At 39.3% G+C, this 23,205-nt stretch overlaps 1 protein-coding gene across 4 annotated transcripts in view; it reads left to right on the top strand.

The window, feature by feature from the left end:
- The window catches only part of LOC149260671 (uncharacterized), a 318,964-nt gene that overhangs the window by 154,719 nt on the left and 141,040 nt on the right, over window positions 1-23,205 (top strand). For all 4 annotated transcript variants that reach the window (XM_089420954.1, XM_089420953.1, XM_089420951.1 and 1 more), the window contains one exon: window positions 15,241-15,341. In XM_089420954.1, the coding sequence (XP_089277080.1) occupies window positions 15,241-15,341 (101 nt within the window). The remainder of the gene's footprint in view (window positions 1-15,240; window positions 15,342-23,205) is intronic.

The following is a 23,205-nucleotide window of genomic DNA, read 5'->3' as shown; positions in this document are numbered from 1 at the left end:
GAAATACTGGCAAGAAAATCTAGTGAGGAGAAATTCCTCACTCCATAGGCAAATCCCGACACTGACCTCAGCTCAAATTGAGCCATCCAAACTGCCTCTGCGCAGTCACTGCATCACCCTAGCGCAGTTGCTGTTGCTCTCAGCTTGGAATAGCTTCTTCTCAAGCCGTCTAACCAGCTGCTGTCTGAAGAAACATCTCTCTTGGCCTCTGGAACCTCTGCCCATCTTCTGGCACTGAAATTCTGCTTCTCCTCAGCAATTTGACTTTGCCTCTAGAGGCTACCACGCTGCTCTATGTTAGCCTCTCTGTGGCTTCTTTGCCTCTCCACAATTGCACTCAATGGATCAATAAATCTTCCTCCAACTTCACTGTCCCTGCCCCTCTTTCACTGATTCGATTTCTCTGGCTCTCTCTCCGGCAATTGAATTTTGCTACTCATGAAATCGATCTGCTCATGAAATCGAATTGCACAAGTGTATCTCTCCAAGCCCCATCGATGACTTCTTATAATCCTCTGTTGAGACTTCAATGACCAAGATTAGATCTTAATCGATGGCTAGGATTAACTTGAAGTCGATCCATGTGAGTTTCTAAGACATTCACTCCTTAACTTAATTAATTTTGATTAATTAGTCATATTCCCTAAATTTAAGACTTAGGAAATATTTAAACACTGACTAATAATATAATTAATTCATTTCTAGGAGGAATTTCCAGAAACGATTTCTGGGTTTTGGAGATCTCATGTATTCTAGTCTCTCCACAAAATTTCAAGGCTACAACACATCCGATGCTTCAAAAACTGCACTCCCTCTTAACGAGGAATGTGTTCTAGAGTTGCTGCCTCCTATAGCAACACTTTGTCTCTACATCATCTCCTCTCACGCTGTTGATGTCTGGCTGCTGCTGCCCACCAACTACTGCGCAACTTCGATATGTGTTGCATTTGTGCTGCTGCTGACCCTGCTAAATTCCTGCCAACATTGCATCTGCACCGCGACTCCCTCTTCATCTATTGTTGCTACAACTGCAACATCTGCAATTGAAAAACATCCCGAATACTGAATCAACTGTGATGAGTATGATGCATTTGTCTCTTGAGTCTCAGATTGCTGCTAGTATCTACACTGTCACTGAGGCATCTGTGCTCTTGCGGACTCTGCATTGTGCCACCTACACTGCTGCCAACTTTGCACTGTGCTCCCCAACATCTGATTGCAACTAGACTTTGCATCTGTCACTCTGGCATCTGACTGCGTCTACTGCCTCTGATCCATCCTGCTATTGAAATATTGTGAGCTCTTGTAGCAAGGTACTGATTCAAGAGGTGGACCTCCTCAAGAATCCTACCCATCTGTAACCCTCTGGGGCTACAACACCAAGTCACCTCACCTCACTCCTGGAGGTATGTCTGCAAACATGGGAAGTCTTCCTTCAGCCTAAAGGACAACCGATCAATCTCGGCATGAGCTGTTGCCTGGTCCTGCTTCTCCTCCTTGTCCTTCTTCCTGAGAGGACACTGGGTAATGTAGTGGCCAAGCTCACCACATCTGAAGCAATTGACCTTTGACAGGTCCTTCTTCTTCTTTTGCTGCTCACCCTGTCCTTGACTGGGGCCATTCAATGCGAGGGCCACATTCTCCTCCTCCTTCACCTACTTTGACCCACTGCTGCTGCCACTGATGGAGCTCTTCAAAAGAACTCGTCTCAACTCCTCATGCTGCAAATTAGCCCACATCCTATCCCAACCATTGTTTTAAAAGCCGGCCAGCTTGGAACCGACTCGACTGAGTTGGTCTGAGTCGGTAAAAAAAATTTCTAACTCGACCTTCGAACCGGTTCGGGGCCGAGTCATGTCTTAACCCGGTCGGCTCGGTCTTAACCCGACCGGTTTGGCCGAGTCCGTATCAACTCGGCCGGGTCACTTCATGCGGCCAGTAAACCCATAAAATTGCTTCTTTTTTTTTATGTTTTTGCTGTGTTGGGGACTCCAAATGGTTTTATTGATTGGTTAGTTGGTTTTTGGGGTCCATTCCCATCTCCCAAACCCTATTTAACCCACTCAACTCCTCTCATTCTCTCACAGCCATCTCATGCATTTGAGTGAGAACTTCAGTGAGAGTTTGTGAGGAGTTGTTGAGTTTGTTTTTGGAGTAGCAGTGAGGAGTCTTGGGCAAGCATTGTAGCTGGAGTGAGGAGCTTCTTGGGCAGCCATTTGGAGTAGCATTGAGGAGTTGATTTCTTGGAGCAAGCTTGAGGAGGCAGTTTGTGCCTGGAGGTATTTTTTTTCACTTGTACAAATATCTTTTTGCTTATTAAATTTTAGGTGCATATCTAGAAATCCTAAAGAGTGTTTTTGTGAAGGAAATGAACATTGAATCAATGTTTTTTTTTTTTTTTGTTCTTGTTTCTCATTTTCAGATTGTTTGCTTTCATTTCCAAGTCAAAAAATGGCACCTAGAGTGAAAGATGTTGCTTGGGCATATGTTGAAATGGTTGATAGTCAAATGCATTGCAAATTTTGCCATAGGAAAATTAAGGAAGGTCTTGGGGGCATTAATAGGCTGAAACAACACTTGGCGGGGATTAGAGGCCAAATTACTCCATGTACCTCACCAGAATTTGGGGAGATTAGGAAGGAATTGTTAGCCAGCTTTGAGAAGTTTAAAGAAGATAAGGCTAGGCAAAAGGAGTTAGAGGCTGAAATTGGGAGGAAGTGGGAGATACAAAAAATGATGGCTACCAACCCCCATTATGATTTTGAGGGTTCTTCCTCTATCCCTCGTACCGATGCATCCAACCCTTTCCAATATGTGCCTCCCTCTTTTGATTCTATTCAAGAAAAGGGAAAGGGTAGAATGAAAAAGGGTGAGATTACTATCAAAAGTTATTTCACTCCCTCCTCTCCATCAGATGCACATGGTCCTCAAGCTAGTAAAAGTCAGATGCAGCCCACTTTATATGACCATTGGAAGAAAGAATTAAGGGAGAATGCTTGTGATTAGATAGCTAGATGGTGGTATGACGCTGATATCCCCTTCAATGCTTCCCGTTTACCATATTATGAGCCTATGTTTGATGCCATACATGCTGTTGGAAAAGGCTTCAAAGGCCCTACTATGCATGAGCTAAGGGGGTATCGTTTGCAGAAAGAAATTGCCTCCATTAATGAGCATTTGAAAGATTTCAAGCACTCATGGGCAAGAACAGGATGTACCATCATGTCAGATGGATGGACTGATCAAAGAAACCGTACCATCATAAACTTTCTTATCTTCTGCCCACGGGGAACGATGTTTTTAAAATCAGTTGATGCATCTGATAAGGTAAAAGATGGGCAATTGTTGTTTCAGCTATTGGGTCAGGTTGTTGAGGAGGTGGGGGTGGCTAATGTTGTTCAAGTCATCACAGATAATGCCTCTAACTGTGTTCTTGCTGGTAAACTGTTAGAGGAAAAACACAAGACCATCTTTTGGACGCCATGTGCATTGCATAGACCTCATGCTTGAGGATATTGGAAAATTAGAATGGGTCAAAAACACTGTAGATCATGCCAAAAGCATAACAAAATTTATCTACAACCATTCATGGATTTTGAGCCTCATGAGGAAACACACTGGGGGCAGGGATATTATTAGGCCTGCCATCACTAGATTTGCTACTCATTTTTTGACATTGCAATCTATGCTTTCCCAAAATAGAAACTTGCAAAAGATGTTTTCCAGTGATGAATGGAATCAAAGCAATTGGTCTCATAAACTGGAAGACAAAGAATTGAAAAAGAAAGTTAATGAAGAAATATTTTGGAGAAAGGCAACAGAGATTGTGAAGCCCTCTGAGCCACTGGTTAAGGTGTTGCGGTTGGTGGATGGGGAAAGATTGGCTATGGATCAAGCAAAGGAGCAAATAAAGAGGGCATACAATGATAAAGTGGCTAAGTATGGGCCCATTTGGGCAATCATTGATGAAAGATGGAACAATCAACTCCATCGCCCTATACATGTAGCTGGGTATTTTTTGAACCCAAGGTATCATTATAAAGCTAAGGAGTCAGGAGCTTTGAGGGGGGAAGTTAGAGTTGGACTGGTTGACTACATTGATCGCATGATCCCATTGGAGGCTGATCCGCTGGAGACACACCGACAGGTCACAACCTTCACCAATGCCTCAGGTACCTTTGGGAAGAACCTAGCAAAGATTGCAAGAGAAGCAGATGAGCCAGGTAAACAAAAATTTCAATTTTCAAATTCTTAATATTTTTTTTAAATTTTGTTAAATCGTTTATAATTTGAAAGTTGGATATACTTTGTAATTTTGTTGAATTAACTCATTACACTCCTATGTTTTTTGCAGCACAATGGTGGGAGGCTTTTGGTGGCCATTGTCGTGAATTGCAGAAGTTTGCAATTCATATTTTGAGTCAAACTTGCAGTGCTACTGGGTGTGAGCACAATTGGTTTGTCATTGAGAGGATTCACACAAAGAAGAGAAACCGTTTGGATCAAAAACAGTTAAATGATCTAGTCTATGTCCAATACAACCTCTGGCTTAGATGCAAGCAATTGCTGAACAAAAGACCTGATTTAGATCCCATTATGTTGGAAGACATTGATCCAACATCAGATTGGGTAGTGGAGAGTCATCTAGCAGAGTTTGATCCTGATGAGGATCTTGATTTTGATTTAGATAGGGAGGTATCACTCGAACATGATGTTCAGTTGAATGTCGATCTCGATCCACTTGTGCTACCATCCTCAGCCTCACAGCCAGCAAGGACTCCAGTTGCAGGTGCTTCCTCTGCTCAGCCACGACAGAAGCGCAGCCGCATATCTTCTCTATCTCAGCTTGCATCTGCTGCACAGCCTGCTAGTGCTACCACTTCTATAGTTGCAGTTGGAGATGATGATGAGGAACCATGGGGCCCCCTGTCTGACTCTGATGATGATCCAGAGATTGATCCACATGATCTTGGCTCCTCTGACAGTGGCTACTAGCCAGTGACCAAGTAGTACTGGTCATAGTTTACTTTCGTTGTGGAGGCCATTTCTAGCCTCCTTGGTTATGTGTTTTTGTTTTGAATCTTCGATCATGTATGTATTGGACAGTGCACTGGGTGCCATTTTGATATAATGGATATATTCATGAGCCTACTTTGATCATATGTTGTCTTCCATCTATATTCTAATGCTGTGTGTTTGGAAACATGAATAAAAATCTTTAAAATTATGTTTTTTTATAAAATAAATAAATATTTAATGTATTTTTTACAACGATCGAGTCATTGAAATCCAGCCGGCTGAGTTGATACCGAGTCGGAGTCGGAGTCGGAGTCGACCCTCGGTCCAATCGGAGTTTTAAAACATTGATCCCAACCTGACAAGGTTTCTCTGCCCAAGATTCTTTGGAAAAATACCTGCCACTCCTCTGAGACACTGTTGAGTGCCAATTGTACTAGCTCTGTGGGTTGAGGTGTTGCCCCGACAACCGACAACTGATCCCGAATGTCCTGAATCCTAGTGAGGAAGGGGTCTATGCCTTCCCTCTTTTGCATCCTGGTGCATCTCAATTTTTCCTCTAAGTACATCTTCCGTTGCTCGGAAGTGCCTTCATATAGCGTGGAAAGTGTATCTCACATCTCTTTGGTCGTTCCCTTGGACGCTATGTGTGATACAACATGATCTCGGACACCATCTAGGATCAATCTCTTTGCTTGGACCATCTCCTTTATGTACTCCTTCAGCTGATTTGCATCTTGGGGAACTACTACAACAGCATCCATATATGGCTTCAGGCCATATTCATCCAGAAGGAAGAACATGCTTACTTTCCAGATGACATAGTTGGAAGCACCGTCCAACCTGTCCTGATCTCGCAGTCCGATAGTGGTCATCTCAACAAAATAAGTTGAAATCCTCCTCTTCTCATCTGCTGCTAGGCTCTATGCACTCCCTACTAGCGTGAGTGAATATGCTCGCAACTACTGCTGATTTGCAAGAGAAAATTGAACTTTTGAAGCTAGAAGTCCCCTGAGGAAAATTTCCCTCAATGTGTGCTCTTTCTTCCTCCTAACGCTATTTTTCACTAGCAATCGCTGCAAAATCTTCGTCCAGCTAGAGATCTACTCTGTAAGGAAAATACTGGCTGCTCCCTCTGCCTCTGGTAATCCTTGAACTGGAGAAATCCAATTTCTTTGTTGCTCTCTTAGAGAAATCGATTTTTCCTCAAGAAATTGACCCTCCTGGCCAAGAAACTACGCTACCTCTGAGGGTTTCAAACTGCTGCTTACGCAGAGCTACGAAATTCCTCTTCCCTTCTGCTACTGAGCTCTCTGACTTACAATTTGTGCTCTGATACCATGTGAAAATTCGGCTAACCCCGAATCCTATTGCAGCGACTGCTATTAATTCTTCTAATTGTTAATTCAATTGAACAATTTACTTAGTGTGTGCTACGACAAACATCGAATTAAATACACTGCAACCTTCACAAATAAAATACTGCAGAATAAATAAACACTGGAAGGAATGCTAGCACACACACCTAAAATGACACAATTATTTTTGGGCAAATGTATCTGGAGAAACACAACTCGGGAAAACTGGTGCAACAACTAAGGGTTTTATTATTGTGCATTAGTGAAATAAACTGAGTACCACTGGATGCCGAAACTAGCAATCCTACGGAGAAATATTTGTAAGAAAGTTTAGTGAGGAGAAATTCCTCACTCTACAGGCAAATCCCGACACTGACCTCAACTCAAATTGAGTCGTCCAAACTGCCTATGCGCAGTCATTGCGTCACCCTAGCGTAGTTGTTACTGCTCTCAGCTTGGAACAACTTCTCCTCAAGCCGTTTGACCAACTGATTTTTGAAGAAACGTCTCTCCTGGCCTCTGGAACCTCTGCCCAGCTTTAGGCACTGAAATTTTGCTTCTCCTCAACAATTCGACTTTGCCTCTAGAGGCTATTGCGTTGCTCTGGGTCAACCTCACTGTGGCTTCTTTGCCTCTCTGTAAATGCACTCATTCGATCTGGAATTCTTCCTCTGGCTTCAATGTCCCTGCCCTCTCATTGCTTTGATCTCTCTGGCTCTCTTCCTGGCAACTGAATGCTGCTACCTAGGAAATCGATCTGTTCATGAAATCAAACTGCACAAGTGTATCTCTTCAAGCCCATCGACTTCTTATAATCTTCTATTGAGACTTCAACGACCAAGATTAGATCTTAATCGATGGCTAGGATTAACTTGAAGTTGATCGTTGTGAGTTTCTAGAACATTCACACGTTAATTTAATTAATTTTGATTAATCAGTCATATTCCCTAAGTTTAGACTTAGGAAATATTTAAAAACTGACTAATAGTCCAATTAAGTCATTTTTAGGCAGAATTTCTAGAAGATTTATGGGTTTTGGAGATCTCATGTATTATAGCCTCTCCACAAAATTTCAAGGCTAGAACTCATCTGATGCTACAAAAACTAACAATATTTGTATTCTTGTACTAGTGGATGTATGAGGGTCATTATCCCCGATACAGGAGCCCTAGACTGTTGTGTGATCAGTATGATTAATATAACAAAGTTGGGTTATTGTAAAATGGTGTAAAATGTTGTATATATTTTGTGCACTAATAGATTTACTACTGTATATTATTCTGTTGTGCAAAGTAGTATTGTTGTGATACTTGGATTGGTAGCGTCAATGATTTAATATTCTATCCTAGACTCCAGTATCGTTGGAAAAAAACACCTTCTTTGCCACAACTCTCCTATATCTCTATTATTGTTGCTGCTAACCAGTGCCTTTGGAGCTTCAAACTGCAACTTATACAACTTGTTGCTTCTAACACCAATCTCCTTTGCTAACTTCCAATCTTGGTGTTTCAGGTACACCTTTTGTCCTCGAAAGAGTGCATTCTACCCCTTATCCTAAAGAGTAGATACTGGAATTATATCCATACCCATACCTGGCACATGCAACACATCTATTATTCTTTCCCAAATCCCTCTGAAATGTGATTGTCCCTCTGCGAACTATAATACACTCTAACTCATGTCATGTGACACAATGCCACACTATCGATGTACCAAACAACTATGGTTGTTTAAGATATGAAGGAAATGAGAGCGAACTCATTCTTGTTAAAGACATACATGGCGGAGGCAATATGAAAGATAAACATTAGATTACTTTTCTTATTCACAATGATACATATTTATAATACATAGGAATGACCCTTGGTTTCATATTCCAAGAGGTCCCTTGGACTCCCTTTGGCTATTCAACTTCCACACCAACCCTTAGAGGATTAGGTGTCCAACATTCCCCACCTTAATCCGAAGGGGTATGTATGAGTCGAAGAAGAGAGCTGTAATACAAAATGTACAAAAATGCATGGCAACACTAGGCTAAATGTGCTCTTTGAAATGTTGGTATAAAGGGGGTGGTTCAAGGAGAACCACCAACATTGGAATGCTTAGTGCAGTTCCCAGAACTCTTCCAAATCTGGCATGAAGCTGAGGTCTTCTGTTAGAGGAAGTGCTCCTCATGTTTTGAAGAGGGAAACCTTCAACTTTGAAAGGGAGGGAGGTCTCACCTTGCATAAAAAGAGAGAACCTCAACCTGAAAAGGGAGGTCTCAACCTGTGATGGTTTAAGGATGATCACCAACTCTGGAATGCTTGATGAAATTCCTGGAACTCTTCCAAAACTGGCAAGAAGCTGAAGTCTTCTGCTAGAGGAAGTGTGCCCAATTTTTTGAAGAGGCATCACCAACTGAAGGCATGTTCAGGGGCATCTTTGTCTCTGGCTACAACTCCGAATCTGGTATGGCAGGTTGTGGCTCAGGCTTGCTTGATGTGGCTTTGAAGCTTGTAGATGACCATCACTTCCCCCATGTCAGATACAAGGTGAGATGATGGAGAAAGCTCAACTACAAGACTTTTCAATACTCTAGAACACGTTTTGACATATGACTGAAATATCTTCTTTGCTGTTGAAGCCCATTGCCAAGAAGCCATCCATCCAAGATGAATCTTTGTTTTTGCAAGAGGCTTGTTTTTGAAGCATCTATGTGAAGAATGAGTGGTTTTATGACAATGCTTACATGGATGAAGATCAGAGCAATGATGTTTCATATGGCCAACTCTTTCACAATGTTGGCATTTCACAATCTCTTGTTGTTGCTGTGGAAGAGGAGTAGAATTTGGGACAACTAAAGATGAATTGTCATGAAGAAATCCAACACTCTGAAACTGAATGGGCTTTGAGTAATCTAGAATATGAAAGGAAACCTCCTTTTCATATCCAAGACTTGTTCTGTGTTTGTTATGGAAAAGCTCTTCCCAAGGTTTGATGATGGGCTTGGGAAGTGCAGACTGAACTTCTACATCTGCATGTGACTTTGTTGCTTCATTGGGCACTGGATCAACTTGTTGCTTGTGGGAGTCTGTTTCAATGTTTTGAACCGAAATAAGTTCAGAATGATGACTATACTTCTGTAACTCCTCTTGCTGTAGCTGTGATTCAACTTGCAAAAATTCAATGTTTTCTTGTGCATGTTGTAAAGAGGTTTGAATATCTCTGACAGTGTCTTTGCTGACTTTAACTATGCTTCCACCAGTAGATAAGATTAGAGTGCTTAATAACTCTAGTAATCCATGAATTTTCTCCATTATTCAAACAATCAAGGCAACAAATGACCGAAAATGCACTTGTAGAAACAATAATGGTTTGAGAAAATTAATTTGCCAACTTCTCAACAGGAATCAAGGCACTTTTTTTTTAAATTAATCTACCAAACCTTCAAAATGGACAAAAATTCAAATCCATAGAGTCTGCTCATTTCCATGCTCAAATTCAGTGTCCTCTTGTTCACAAATTCTACCCAAAGTACACAAAATCTCTTTAAAAAAAACTCATATATAACATGCCATAACAATTTCAACATGCCAAATAGGATGTCTTTCACCACTCATAAAAATCGAATGGTGTATTATATATCAGTGCCTTTTAAAAGAACCAACACACAACACATAAAGGCGAGTGATATTCACTGCACCGTCTTCAAGAGAAACCATACCTTAACCATTCTAAGCATTCAATTTTGGCACTTGGAATTTTACACTTTGGATGCACAGTTCAGGTCACAACCTTCCACAGTGGTCTTCCATCAAATACAACGAACAATCATCAACCAGGAGATAATGAACAGACCATCCACGCTCACATTGCACTAGCAGATATATCAATGGAGGATTCACCTATGCACCATGCACTAGTTCTCTTTGCTGGTCGACCTCTTCTTTGCCTTCCAAGAAATGCAGCAAACGAAGTTTGGATGACACCAATACTCACAGAATTGTAAACACACCAATGCACCTTCTTAACCTTCAAACGCACAACACACCACCACATTCCAACACATATTCAACGTACACAGTCATGCTTTTAACCAACACGGTTACGATTGAAATGAGACAGGAGTTATCAACGCACATATAATACTACATTTATATATTACAATTGATATGGTGGTATTGACTGTTGGTATGGCAGAGTATGCCGGAGTAGTGTTATGGTAGTTCGGTGGGAGTGGGAGACAGAAACGGGTGGTGTGAGGAGCGACGTTTTTAAGATGTGATATGACAGACAACGTTATATACCATGTCAATTCCAAGGGTCTAAACACTACCAACGTTCGTGTGGAGAATGTATGCGATGGAATACATTCAACCATCAAAACCAGTGCTAACTTCAATGCACCATAGCCTTTCAAGCCCAAAATGAACCTCTTGTTGTATGATTTTGACCTTAGATTGATGTATGGTATCTACAAGGCAGCTTATGCTGGAACAAGATGCTTTTCGGAGTTGTAAAAGGCCATTCCCCGCATAGGTGCGGTTCTATATTCAAAGGGATTGCTTGCCGCTTTCTGAAGACATATTCAAGAAAGCAATCAAAGTTTCTGTTTGAACTTAACTCTCAACAGGTGAAAAAGCTTATGAAGCTCTTTCAACCTGTACCACAGTTTAATGCTCGCCCTGAAATTCTACGCATCCCTGTTGAGGAACTACACAGAGAGGAACTGCGTCGAGAAGAATTGCGCCAACTTCAAAAATGGAGTCGGGGAATGCTACGAGTCGTTTGCAGTGGGAGGAGTTATGGTGGTATTTGAGGACTGGGTATGGAGGCTGAATGCGAGGACTACGTATGGAAATGGTAACACAGTCAATGGAGGTCGAGCACTGTAGAATGGGAGAAACTATTCGTCAGAGCCATGATTGGTGGTATGGTGGTTTGAAGCCATGATGCCAGAACAACGACGGTTTGATGCCAAAACATGAGATTTGCCAAACACAGTCAGGCCAACAATGTGTAATCCGTGCTTGTAGGAGGAACGATATTACCTTATTTTGGGAATTCGACAGTCAATCCTACGCACACCATCATTCAATCCTCCACAACTTTCAACCTATTTCACGCTCACCTTGGTCTCCATGCTCACGATAACAACGTTGGACATAGAATAATAGCAGAAGAAATGGCATTCAATGCACATGACGAGGAGCGTTATGTGAAGTGTTAACTGGGCAAGCTATTTTTCTATTTCAAGATTGCAAACAATGTAGAGACTAGGCGTTACAATGCAGAGTATGAATTAATCATATTCGATAACTGGCAAAGAATGGAGCAATGGAGAAATGGCAGAGGCCCTTTTTTGCATGGGAGAATATACAGAGCGCTTGTCAGAAAAATTAAGAGAAACAGGTCCAACAAATTGTGGGCAGAGATTGTAGCTAGAATTTAGTTGAGAAAACATTCATGAAATGCAGAACTGATGGCAGAACTGACCTGCACAGAAAGGCCATAAAACAAGTGGCTCAAATATGAGCAGGGCAGGATATTGCCTACTTTGATACCATGTTAAACACATACATGGTGGAGGCAATATGAAAGATAAACATTAGATTACTTTTCTTATTCACAATGATACATATTTATAATACATAGGAATGACCCTTGGTTTCATATTCCAAGTGGTCCCTTGGACTCCCTTTGGCTGTTCAGCTTCCACACCAACCCTTAGAGGATTAGGTGTCCAACAATTCTCAAGTCTTGAAGACAGTTCATCAATGTTTGCTGAAGTTGTTGTCTACTGCTTCTTCTTTTCACCTTTCTTCCTCTTAGAACATTGAATAACATAGTGTCCTTGTTGATGACAACCAAAACGCCTGATTTTACTCGTGTCTTTCTTCTTGTTTTCTCCATTGGGATTAGACCCTTTGCTTGGGTGTTGTCGGGTTTGCCCTTTTTTGGAAGATCAACGTTGTCGTCATCCTCACCCTTCTGGTGATTGCTGCAACCTGCATTGATATAGCTCTGCCTAAGCTCTTCTTCATTGGAATCGCTCCAAAGATGATGCCAGTTAAGAAGGTCTTGCTTTCTAGTAATCACCTGGACAAGGACGTCCCACTATTTTGAGAACCCATTCAACGCAGTTCTCATGAGCTCTTCATATTCCACTTTTTCTCAAATAGCTACTAACTCGTCTCTGACTTGTCTGACCCTGGTAAGGTAGCTGACAATGCTTTCTCCCTTGTTTTGTCGGGTGTTTCACAACTTTTCTCTGAGGATCAAATTCTTGTTCACATTTGCACTCTGGAAAAGATTTAAGATGGCATCCCACATCTTCTTACATGTATCCAACTCTGCAATATGGGGTACGATATGATCTTTGACGCCATCTTGGATAATATGCCTAGCTTTGGCATCCTCCTTGCGGTAGGTCACTAACTACGTTGGATCTGTTGGTACAACAACATAGATGCTGCATATTCCTTCAGTCCATGTTCCTCCAGCAACAAAAGTATCCTGGATTTCTAGATACCAAAGTTTGATGCACCATCAAGTCTATCTTGATCCCTTAAACCAGTTAAAGCCATTTCTGATACCCTCAAACAATAAACCCCAATAGATCTGAAGAAAGTCGACTTGTGTGATGAAACCCTTGAATTCTCCTTCAAAACCCTAGGGATCATATAAAGGAAAACCTCAGTGCTGTTGTGAGCTCTCATACTAGGTGAAATTTCCACTACACAAAAGGTGCTATTAACCTAGTAAATTATTCTGATTACCTATACACGACAAAATTAAATTTTCAAACAACACCATTCACCGAATTAAAATGCAAAAGAACATACAAGAAACCAATCACACAAATGACACAAATATTTTTGGACAAATGTCCCTGGAAAAACCCTAAGGTGTGGAAAACCAATTTTCAGGATGAAGATTTTATTATTAAATCTTCAACAAATTGCGAATGTGAAACTACCTTTATTGCTTTCGCTACACTGGCAAATCGATCTTAGCCCTTGTTGATCAAATTGGCTAGGAAAATCCCATGGCCTTTCTTCTACAAACAGTATGGCCCTCAAGAAACAACTCGACATGTTATGAAACCAGCTCAAGAAAAGATAGAAAAGATAGATCAATGCCTTAGAATTCAGCCTCTTCGAGGGGGCAACCTCCTTTACATTACATAAATGAACAATAGCAAGCTAACAAAAAACTCAACAGAATATATCTGCCTGTGGCATGTATAATAAACTTGCCTTGAGGATGTAACATTACCTTAGATTCTCTCTTGATTTGGCTTCTACATATTTGAAATAGCCCTTAGGGCTCTCTTTCATGCATAAGTGTTCTTCAGTTTGCTTGAAAAAGGCTTAATCTTGCTTAAGTAGAGCTCGATCTTCTTCCTTGGTCCTCAATCTTCTTGACGATTACCTTGAGATAAAATACTTGGATTTGATCTTTGACTTGGTATTACCTTGCTTGATTTAGCTCTTGGGGGCTCTTCAACGTCTTTCTTGGAGATGCCTCTTTTGCTTGCTTGGAGAATTCCGCTTCCTTTCTTCCGTTGGAATGGTAACGACTAGGCTGGTTTGGGCTCTTGGACCTTTCCCTTGGATAATTTTGAGTTGACACTTGGATGATTAGCACTTAGGGGCTTCAATTTGCACTATAAAACTTCAACATTCCAACAATTGCTTTCATATTCTTTCTTTACACCAGCCAATAGCCCAACGATGATGATGTCATGCCCATGTGTGGAATAAATGCTTGAAGATGTCACCTTGGCTTTAACGTTGAGCTGCTTTGCCTTGTACAAGTTACTTGCTTGCCATGTCTTCCTTGTCCACTTCATCACTTGACTTCAAATCTTGTTGCTTGCAATGCCACATGGAAGGCTCGTTTGCCCCAAACATGGGTCGACTGTTGTAATTACAGATCTGTGAGGGCATTTGGACTGCTTTATCTTGACAATTTATGGAAATTGAGCAAAATGAAGGCAACCAACAAATTTTATTGCACGATGGATAGAAAGAGGAATGCAATCACCAAGTTTTGTTACCCCCAGTAGCAGACTCTAGGGTAGCTTATGTTGTCTTATAAGGGATTTCATGTATAATGACACATAACAATATTGTCCAAGGGGTCAAACCGTCAACAAATGAATAGATGTTGAATGATAGAATGGCCAATGGTACAAGTAGTGAAGGAATGAACAAAACATGTAGGTAAGCCTTGCAGTTTCTTTTTATTTGGTTCTGGCCAACTAAATTGGCTTGTTACAAACTTGTGCAAGCAAATGGCACAAATGATGGCAATTGATGCTTATAATTTTTTTGTTTTAGCTTTTTAAATTCTAATGATATATATATATATATATATATATATATATCTATTTTTTTTAATTTTTTAATTTATTTTTCTGTCTGTGCTTTTGTAATTAGAAAATCAAGCTGGGATGATTGGCTGCTCTTTTTATTTTTTTCAGTTGTGCTTTGCCATTGGCTTGGACAAATTCTTTCCTAGTTTGCTAAGATACAATCTAGTAATAGTTATAGCTATGTAAGATGATGCTAACAATGAAAATACTTTTAATCATCCATTGTGGCTCTCTCCGCTTTTCAGGTGATGGGATTTGTTAGATCCAATTTATATAAGATTTTTTTTTTTTTTTTTTTTTTCATTTTTGCCTGCAATAAACTTGATGTCTAAGGTTACATGAACCACCAAATAATCCTATTTTTAATGTGTATTTTTCTTATGTTTGTCTTACATAATGCTGTACATTGTCTTTTGGTGTTATGTTCATCAATATGTTGTGCAGTTCTTTCACATAACTTTAGAGTTGAATTCTGAATGTTTACTTTTATGATAATTTTCACAGAGAAGACAGCAGGATAGTGTTTCTCTTGCAAAACTTCGGAGGTGGTTGAAAGGAGTGAATATCTTTGAGAAGGCATATATCTTTGTACCTATATATTATCGGTAAGGTTCTTCCACTTATTATTTCGATAAGGCTTGTATTTTTTGGAGATTCTATTACACAACCTTATGGTTTTGTAAAGCATGTTCCTTTGAGGAATCGAGTGTTTGATTAATGCTTTAGATATTCTCGGCAACTTCTACTTTTTTTGTTACGATGGAGTAGGGAACTCAGCCATGTTCAACTTAGGATGTACCATATCGAGAAAAGGAATGCCATAGACTGGCCTGTTACTTGTTGGTGGAATTCATTGTTTTGCCATTTTTTTTTAAAATTAAGACCCTGCTTTATTACTTGAAACCTGCCATGGAGTCAATTTTGTGTTGTCTTTAAAGGGATTTGCTTGCAACCTGTTGATTGGAATTGGCTTTAGTATTTGGTTTGTTTGAGCGACTGTGACCACAATGGCTGGTATTTAAGGACTTATGCTATTGGAAACTCAGAGTTTAAATGGTTGAAATTATGCTACTTGGAAATTCAAGTTAAATACTTTTACTCTTCTAAAATGCTATGGAATTTGGTTGTTATTGAATTGAGATAATAACGAACCTTTGATAATAGGAATTGTGCAGTTTTGATGATATGAACTTTATGCATTAGTGATGATTTGCTACCATATGAGCAAGATTAAAATGTGCACGTGCTTCATTGAAAAACTAATGACATTGCATTTGGCAACTAATAGCACTAGAATCTTCTATTTGATAATATGTTTTCTAGTATCTGTTGATCATTGTAGCTTGGGCAGATGATTTTGCATAGGCCTAAGTGTCTAGGCATGAGTAACAAACATAATAACATATATTTATGAAAAGGTGTAAAAGTATGTCTTATCAATGAGTGTCTCTTCGTATGAAAGTGCACCCTATCTAGTGTTTATATGGGGCCCCGCATTTGTAACATCATCATTCTATCAATATATATTCTTACAATACATTTGTGTACGATGTTGAGTTTTGTAACTATGGCCGGTATTCATAGTGTATATTTTGGCCAGTTGATGTATTTATATTTGATTATTGTAAAGCATATTTGAAATGCAAAATTTTGAATTTGAAAATTTTGGCTCCAAGTTTGCAAGTCGGCCTCTATCCAAGTCAAGTCGGCCCAGGCAATGGACATACCCATTCGACCCATTAGATCACTATATAAAGACAGCTCGAGCTTATTCTCTCACCAACAATTAACATCCTCTCAAGAAGATAGTTTTTGGGCATCCTAATGAAGATTAAGGAAGATAAGAAGGATGAAAAGGAGAAGGAATTAGGTCTCTCTCTCTCCTCTCTCTCTCAAGCTCATGCATATGGATAGTCTCTCTCTTTGCAATTTGCATATTTTTGGGCAGTTTTTGATGTAGGGGCAGAAATTTCTAGGTAGTTGCTGGGGGTCGAAATTTTAGGATTCTGGTAGTTGCAAGAGGGTCGAAATTTTGGGTCAGCTTAGGTAGAGCGAAGTTTTGGATTAGGTTGGGAGGCTTGACTTTAAGGGTTTGAGCAGGTGTGACCTAGCTAATGACTAGAAGGTCTAAGTGTGTCTCTTGTTGAACAGAAGAATTTCTCTACCGAAAAGGTTGTTGGGCTTTTCCCCTTAGCTGGTTTTTCTAGGGTAAATCTTGTCTTCTCTTTATGTTTTGTGATCTCTACTGTTCTACTATGCTTGTATGGTTGAATTTCTGAAGTATAATTGTTGAACATATATCGGAATAATTTAAAAGAAGATCAACATCAAAAGTAATTATTAGTTATTCAGAAATATTGTGTTAATCTCCATGGCACTTTGAAAATCAACATACAATGCATTTAAAATACAAAGATGGATTGTTTCCTTAATACATTGGGTATCAGAGACACGTTTTATGATCACCTGGTTAGAGCCACATTAGGCTACCGTTATATGCTCCAAGTCTTGAATCATCGACAAATATTTCAAAGAATTCTGTGAAACTTGAGAATCATTATAGGAAATAAAAGGATTATTTACAAAATCGCTGAAGGATTTTAAAGCGCTAGAGTAAACACCTATAATAGAAGTTGGCATTGATATGAAAGAAACAAACATTGAAGAATTTTTTAACTAAAAATGGATGCGCAAAGTATGGAATTTGAATTAGTGTGCATGTAGAAACTGCAAAGAAAATAGAGAGTTGAAGGAAAACCATAGGGTTATCGTTGAACCAAAATGAAGAAATTGTACCCCTTTCAACTTTCGCAGAAAAACATCATGATATAGCTACAATATGAATTGCCACCAAAGAAAAGGAAAATATATTGGAAGGAGAATCTGATATAAAGGAGATAGTAGTGGAGAATCTGTTGAGTTTAGTATATCTTGAAAATTGAAATGAGTCATAAGGTTGTCTTGAAGAAACCTTTGAAGGGGACTGGTATGAGGAATTCATTTAATGAATGATCTTCAAGGAAATGTTGTGACATGAATTTCAAGTTTTACCTTGTTGAAACAAGTTAGTCAGTCATGGGACCATGAGGAATTCTTAAAGACAACTGTAAGTACTAAAGGTGTCCCTTCACCTTATTAAATAATCTTTGATATTGCTATGTGCGGCATAAAATTATGACAATGAGAAAAGACATTTACTTACAACAAGATATCCTTATGTGAAAATATGTGACTTGACTCGTAATTAAAGGATTATGTTATGTAAAAAATTAAAATATGTATAATTAAGATTTAATTAGGAAGAAGGGCATGATTAAGAGATCATGTGCCCCTTCACGAAAAGGCACCCATGGCCATATTTAAGCCAAGGCCCCACTTTGTAAAATTCATCATTTAGTTTTTCATACAATTAAAATATTCACTTAAACTGGTATCAGAACGATTTTGCTACTCGGTACACATTCCGCTGCTTAGCTCACAAGTCGACTACTTCTCCCATTGCTGTCTGTGCTCACTCCACCACTTCTTGCCACCTTGCAACTGCCATCATGTCTTGCGCCTTGTTTTCCAGGCCTTCTCACCACTACCAAGCTTCTCCATGCTCAGCGCTGTATTGTTCCATCACACACTGCTTCGCCATTCCACTGTCTGTCACATCTGTTTTGCCCCTGCATCCAACTGTCAGTGTCTTTGTTGAATTGTTACACTCATCGAAGCCACTAGCTTTGCCACAACAACGTACCGTGTTCAGTGTTCCATTGCCACAACCACTATCGGCCTGTAGCCGCAGACCTGTTCTGTCATCCTATCCTCTCTCCCAATCGTTTCCACTGCCATTCGTCATAACTCCCCAAATCCGTCATTTCGGTGTGCACCTACTGCGTTACACCCCGACAAATCACTCTTTCTAGGTCACATTGTCCTCATGTCACCATTATCCCTCTCGCTGCACATTCATAACATTTGGTATATTAAATTATTAATTATAATTATTATATAACATTTAATTAAATATTAATTATTACTTAATTAATAATATAATTAATTAATTATCTATCAACTATAATTATTATATATTTATTAATTAATTAATAATTATTTATATATTAAAAAAAATTAGGTTCAAGCTATGAAGGCGAGTTAAGTTGGATGAATATACACCACCATACGCTTGATCAATGTCATCAATGATGATGAGCGACTTTACTAAAAAAATAATAGAACTTGAGAATAAGGTCACTGGAAATGTCGAGGATGTCAAGAGGCTCACACATACAACAATGAGAATAGAGAATCAACTCCAACAAAATTATAACGAAGTTAAAAAGGAACATGCAACCCTTTCAAATACAGTTGATCAGAATCACATTGAAGCAATGATGGTGCCGAGCCTTATTTGTCAAAGGTTGAAGATTACAACTAATCAACTACACCAGAATAATGAAGCTTTTCAACATCCCAATTCTTCAAATACATCAAGCCCATGAGACTCACCTCGTATTCGTGAATCTCTACATACATCTTTCATTCCCAATCCACAAAATAGTAACACGAATTTCCAAAATATGCAGTTCTCGACCCAATTCCCCTTCTTCGCTTCGTTGATTGCCACATATCAATGAAGAACAAAACATGAGCTTTCCAAATTTGATGGTAACGAGAAACATAATGTTGCATGGTTCATTAAGGTAGAGGAGCTTTTCAAGATTCTGGTATGACAATGATGATGAAAAAATCAAGCATGCATCCATGCAAATGGAAGGCAAAGCTTGTAATTGGTATATGTGGTGGAAGAAAATGACACATGCTACTGATTGGAGGAAATTCAAAGATGCTTTCTTTAAAAGGTAACAAAGTGTGAAAGAAGAAGAGTTCTTCACGAAACTCACCAGGCTACAATAAAAAGGAGATGTGGATGAATATACTAGAGAATGGGAAACTCTAGCTACATGAGTACCTAGATTATCAGAAACACCCCTTATTCAATTATACCTCATTTGACTTAAACCATATCTCCAGGATGAGCTTAAGCTTCTTGACATCACCTCTATAGAAGAAGCAAGATAGAAAGCAAAAGTCGTAGAAAAGAACGACAGAAGAATACAACTACCAAAAGATGAAAGAGAATATTCAAGACGAAGGTTTCCCCAAAATTCTAACATGGAGAACACAAAGTACATTCCACCACAACTATGCGAAGGAGGAAAAACTAATGTGGATGTGCAAAGAATAAAAGAGGGCAAGTGCAAATGTTGTGGCGAAAAACGAGATTCTAGACACAAATGTGTTATTGGAAAAGATGCCAAGAACTGTATACACATGAAGCAACCAATAATTCAGATAGTGAAGAATTAGACATAGCAGAAGTTGAAGATTTTCCACAATTTTCCCCAGAATCAGACAATGAGAATATTCCGCAAGTATCATTATCAACCATGACAGGAATATCCCAACCCTAGATCCTAAAGTTAAAAGGACATATTAAAAAGAGCATTGTAATGGTTCTAGTAGATATTCAAAAGTTTTTGGACTGAAATATTGCAAAAAGGCTTAACATCTTCACATACCCAAAGCCTAATATGAAGGTAATGGTAGCAAATGGAAAGAAAATTGAAAAAGTAGGGAAATGCCATAAGGTCAAATTGCAGATTTAGGACTACAATCTAGAATCTTCGTTTTACACTGTACCACTAAGAGGAGTGGATATGGCCCAAGGTATCCAATGGCTACAAACACTAGGCACTTAACTCTGCCAACCATCAAAAACAATTTATAAAGTTTAGATGGGAGGGGCAAAAATATAAGTTATATGGTTTTCAACCTCCTCAAAATTAAATTGTATCATCCTACCAAATGATGAAGCTGATTTGAAAAGGAGCACCAACGTATATAGTGTAGTGTCATCAAATGGAAATGTTGGCTTTGAAATTGGTTAGCGAAGAACCATCTAAAGTTCAAGAATTGATTCAAAAACACAAAAAGGTGTTCCAAGATCTTCCAATGAAGATGCCTCTTGAAAGAGAAATCAAACACATAATCAAAGTCAAATCAGGGTCAAACGTTGTTAACATCAAGCCATATAGGTATCCACATCATCAAAAAACTAAAATTGTATGATTAGTCCAAGATATTTTGAAGTGTGGTATCATCGCAAAAAATAGAAGCCCTTATGCTACTCCAATGGTTCAAGTTTGAAAGGATGGATTATTTAGACTATGCGTAGATTATCAAGGGTTGAACAAGATAACAATTAAGAGATCAGAGATATGAGATTATCAGGCTATCGACTGCACTTGCATATGGAACACGGGACATGTCCTCTTCCTCTTCTTGTGTCTTGGGACATTGTTCAGCAGATAAATTTGCACATACAGGAATAGGAACCTTCGCCGATTTACTATCCTGCATATTAAACCCCTGCAGTATTGTCTCGACTTACTTCCTCTGGTTTAACTAGAGCTTCCTCTTTGTCCGATCTCGTTTAATTTCCATGCCCAAAATATAGTTTGCAACACCAAGTCTTTCATGTAGAATTTGGAGGACAATTGGGTCTTCAAATCCTGGATAATTTCTTTGTCATTTCCAACTAGCAACATATCATCCACATACAAGACCAGATAAATAACACGGTCAGCAATTAATTTAAAATACACACAATGATCTGCTTTGCTTCTGGTGAAGCCAAGTCCCCATATAAATGTATCAAATTTTTGATACCACATCCTTAGTGACTGTTTTAACCGATACAAAGACTTTTTTAACTTGCATACCGGTTCTTTCTTACCCTTCACCACAAAGCCTTTAGGTTGCTTCATGTAGATCTTTTTTTTCAGATCCCTGTGAGGAAATGTTCTCTTCACATCCATCTGTTCTACCTCAAAATCAAAAGCAACAACAACAGATAAAAGTAATCTAATAGAAGCTACCTTGGCAACATGAGAAAAAATATCACCAAAATCAATTCCCTGCACCTGGGAATAACCTTTTGCTACCAGTTGAGCTTTGTATTTCTCCACCTTTCCTTTTGCATTCATCTTCTTCTTGAACACCCATTTGATGCCAATGGGTTTCTTTCCAGCCGACAACTCCACCAGATCGCAAGCCTCATTTTTGTGCAAAGATGCCATTTCATCAACCATGGCCTCTCTCTAGAGTTTTACATCCTCTGAATCTACTGCTTCCTTCACAGTTCTGGGATCATCATCAGTAATAGATAAAGCAAAATTTGAACAAAAAGCAGATGGACTATAATGTTCTGGCTGCCTTCTTTCTCGAACTGATCTTCTGACAGCCGAAGTTTGTGGCTCTTCATCTTCTGATTCCTCTTCTGCTGTAGAGTCTGATTCTTCCTCCTTTAGCTCAAACTCTATCTTCTCAAGTTCCTTTGGTAGGACTTCATGTTTAATAACATCTTTCACCTCTCTAAACACCACATCTCGGCTGTACACAACCTTCCTTGTTTCTGGGTTCCAAAGCTTATAACGTTTTAAACCATCCTTATACCCAATAAAGATGCACTTTTCAGATTTACTATCCAACTTTGTTCTTTTATCCTTTGGAACATGTACATATGCATCACATTCAAATACCCTCAGATGTGAAAGAGAAGGTTTCTTACTAGTCCATACCTCTTGTGGAGTCTTATCCTCTAATGCTCGTAAAGGTGATTTGTTGACCAGGTAACATGCAGTCTCCACTACCTCTCTCCAGAATTCTTGTCTTAACCTGGCACCACTGATTGTGCTTCTTACACTTTCCATCAACTTCTTGTTCCTTCTTTCTGCAACTCCATTTTGCTCAAGTGTGTATGGAGTAGTCTTCTACCATGCTATACCAGACTTCTTACAAAACTCTTCTAATTCCTTCTTGCAAAACTCTCCAGTGTTATCTGTCTTCAACACCTTTATCTTCTTCTCTGTCTGGTTTTCCATGAGAGCCTTAAATTCTTTAAACCTGTCAAAGACTTCAGATTTCTTCTTGAGGAAATATATCTATGTATTCCTTGAGAAGTCATCTATAAATGATACATAGTACACAGAATTTCCCAGTGATGGAACCGACACAGGTCCAAACACATCACTGTGCACAAGCTCTAATATCTGTTTTGCCCTCTTACCACCAGAGGGGAAACTCACCCGATTTTGCTTCCCATATACACAATTTTCACAGAAATCAAAATCCAGAGAGCTATTAGACATACCTTCTATCATACATTTACCATGAAGCATTCGAAGGCCCTTCTCTCCAATATGTCCAAGCCTTTGATGCCATAGCATGGTCTTTTCTCCAGAGACCACTAGATTTTCTGCTCCACTTTCAGGAACCACAGAATTGTTGCACCCATCAATAATAGTGCTACCTTGAAGCTTTTATAGAGTTCCAATCCGAACTCCCCGCATCAATACCAATGCTCCCCGAACCATTTTGCAGGTATCTTTCTCGAACATTGTTTTTACACTTGCATCATCT

The sequence above is a fragment of the Pinus tabuliformis genome, chromosome 6 (genome assembly GCF_031772625.1).
Source record: "Pinus tabuliformis cultivar Carrire ecotype Pingquan chromosome 6, CPIR1, whole genome shotgun sequence".
Taxonomy (NCBI): domain Eukaryota; kingdom Viridiplantae; phylum Streptophyta; class Pinopsida; order Pinales; family Pinaceae; genus Pinus; species Pinus tabuliformis.
The sequence above is the reverse complement of the archived record's forward strand: the minus strand, read 5'-3'. Positions and strand labels throughout refer to the sequence as shown.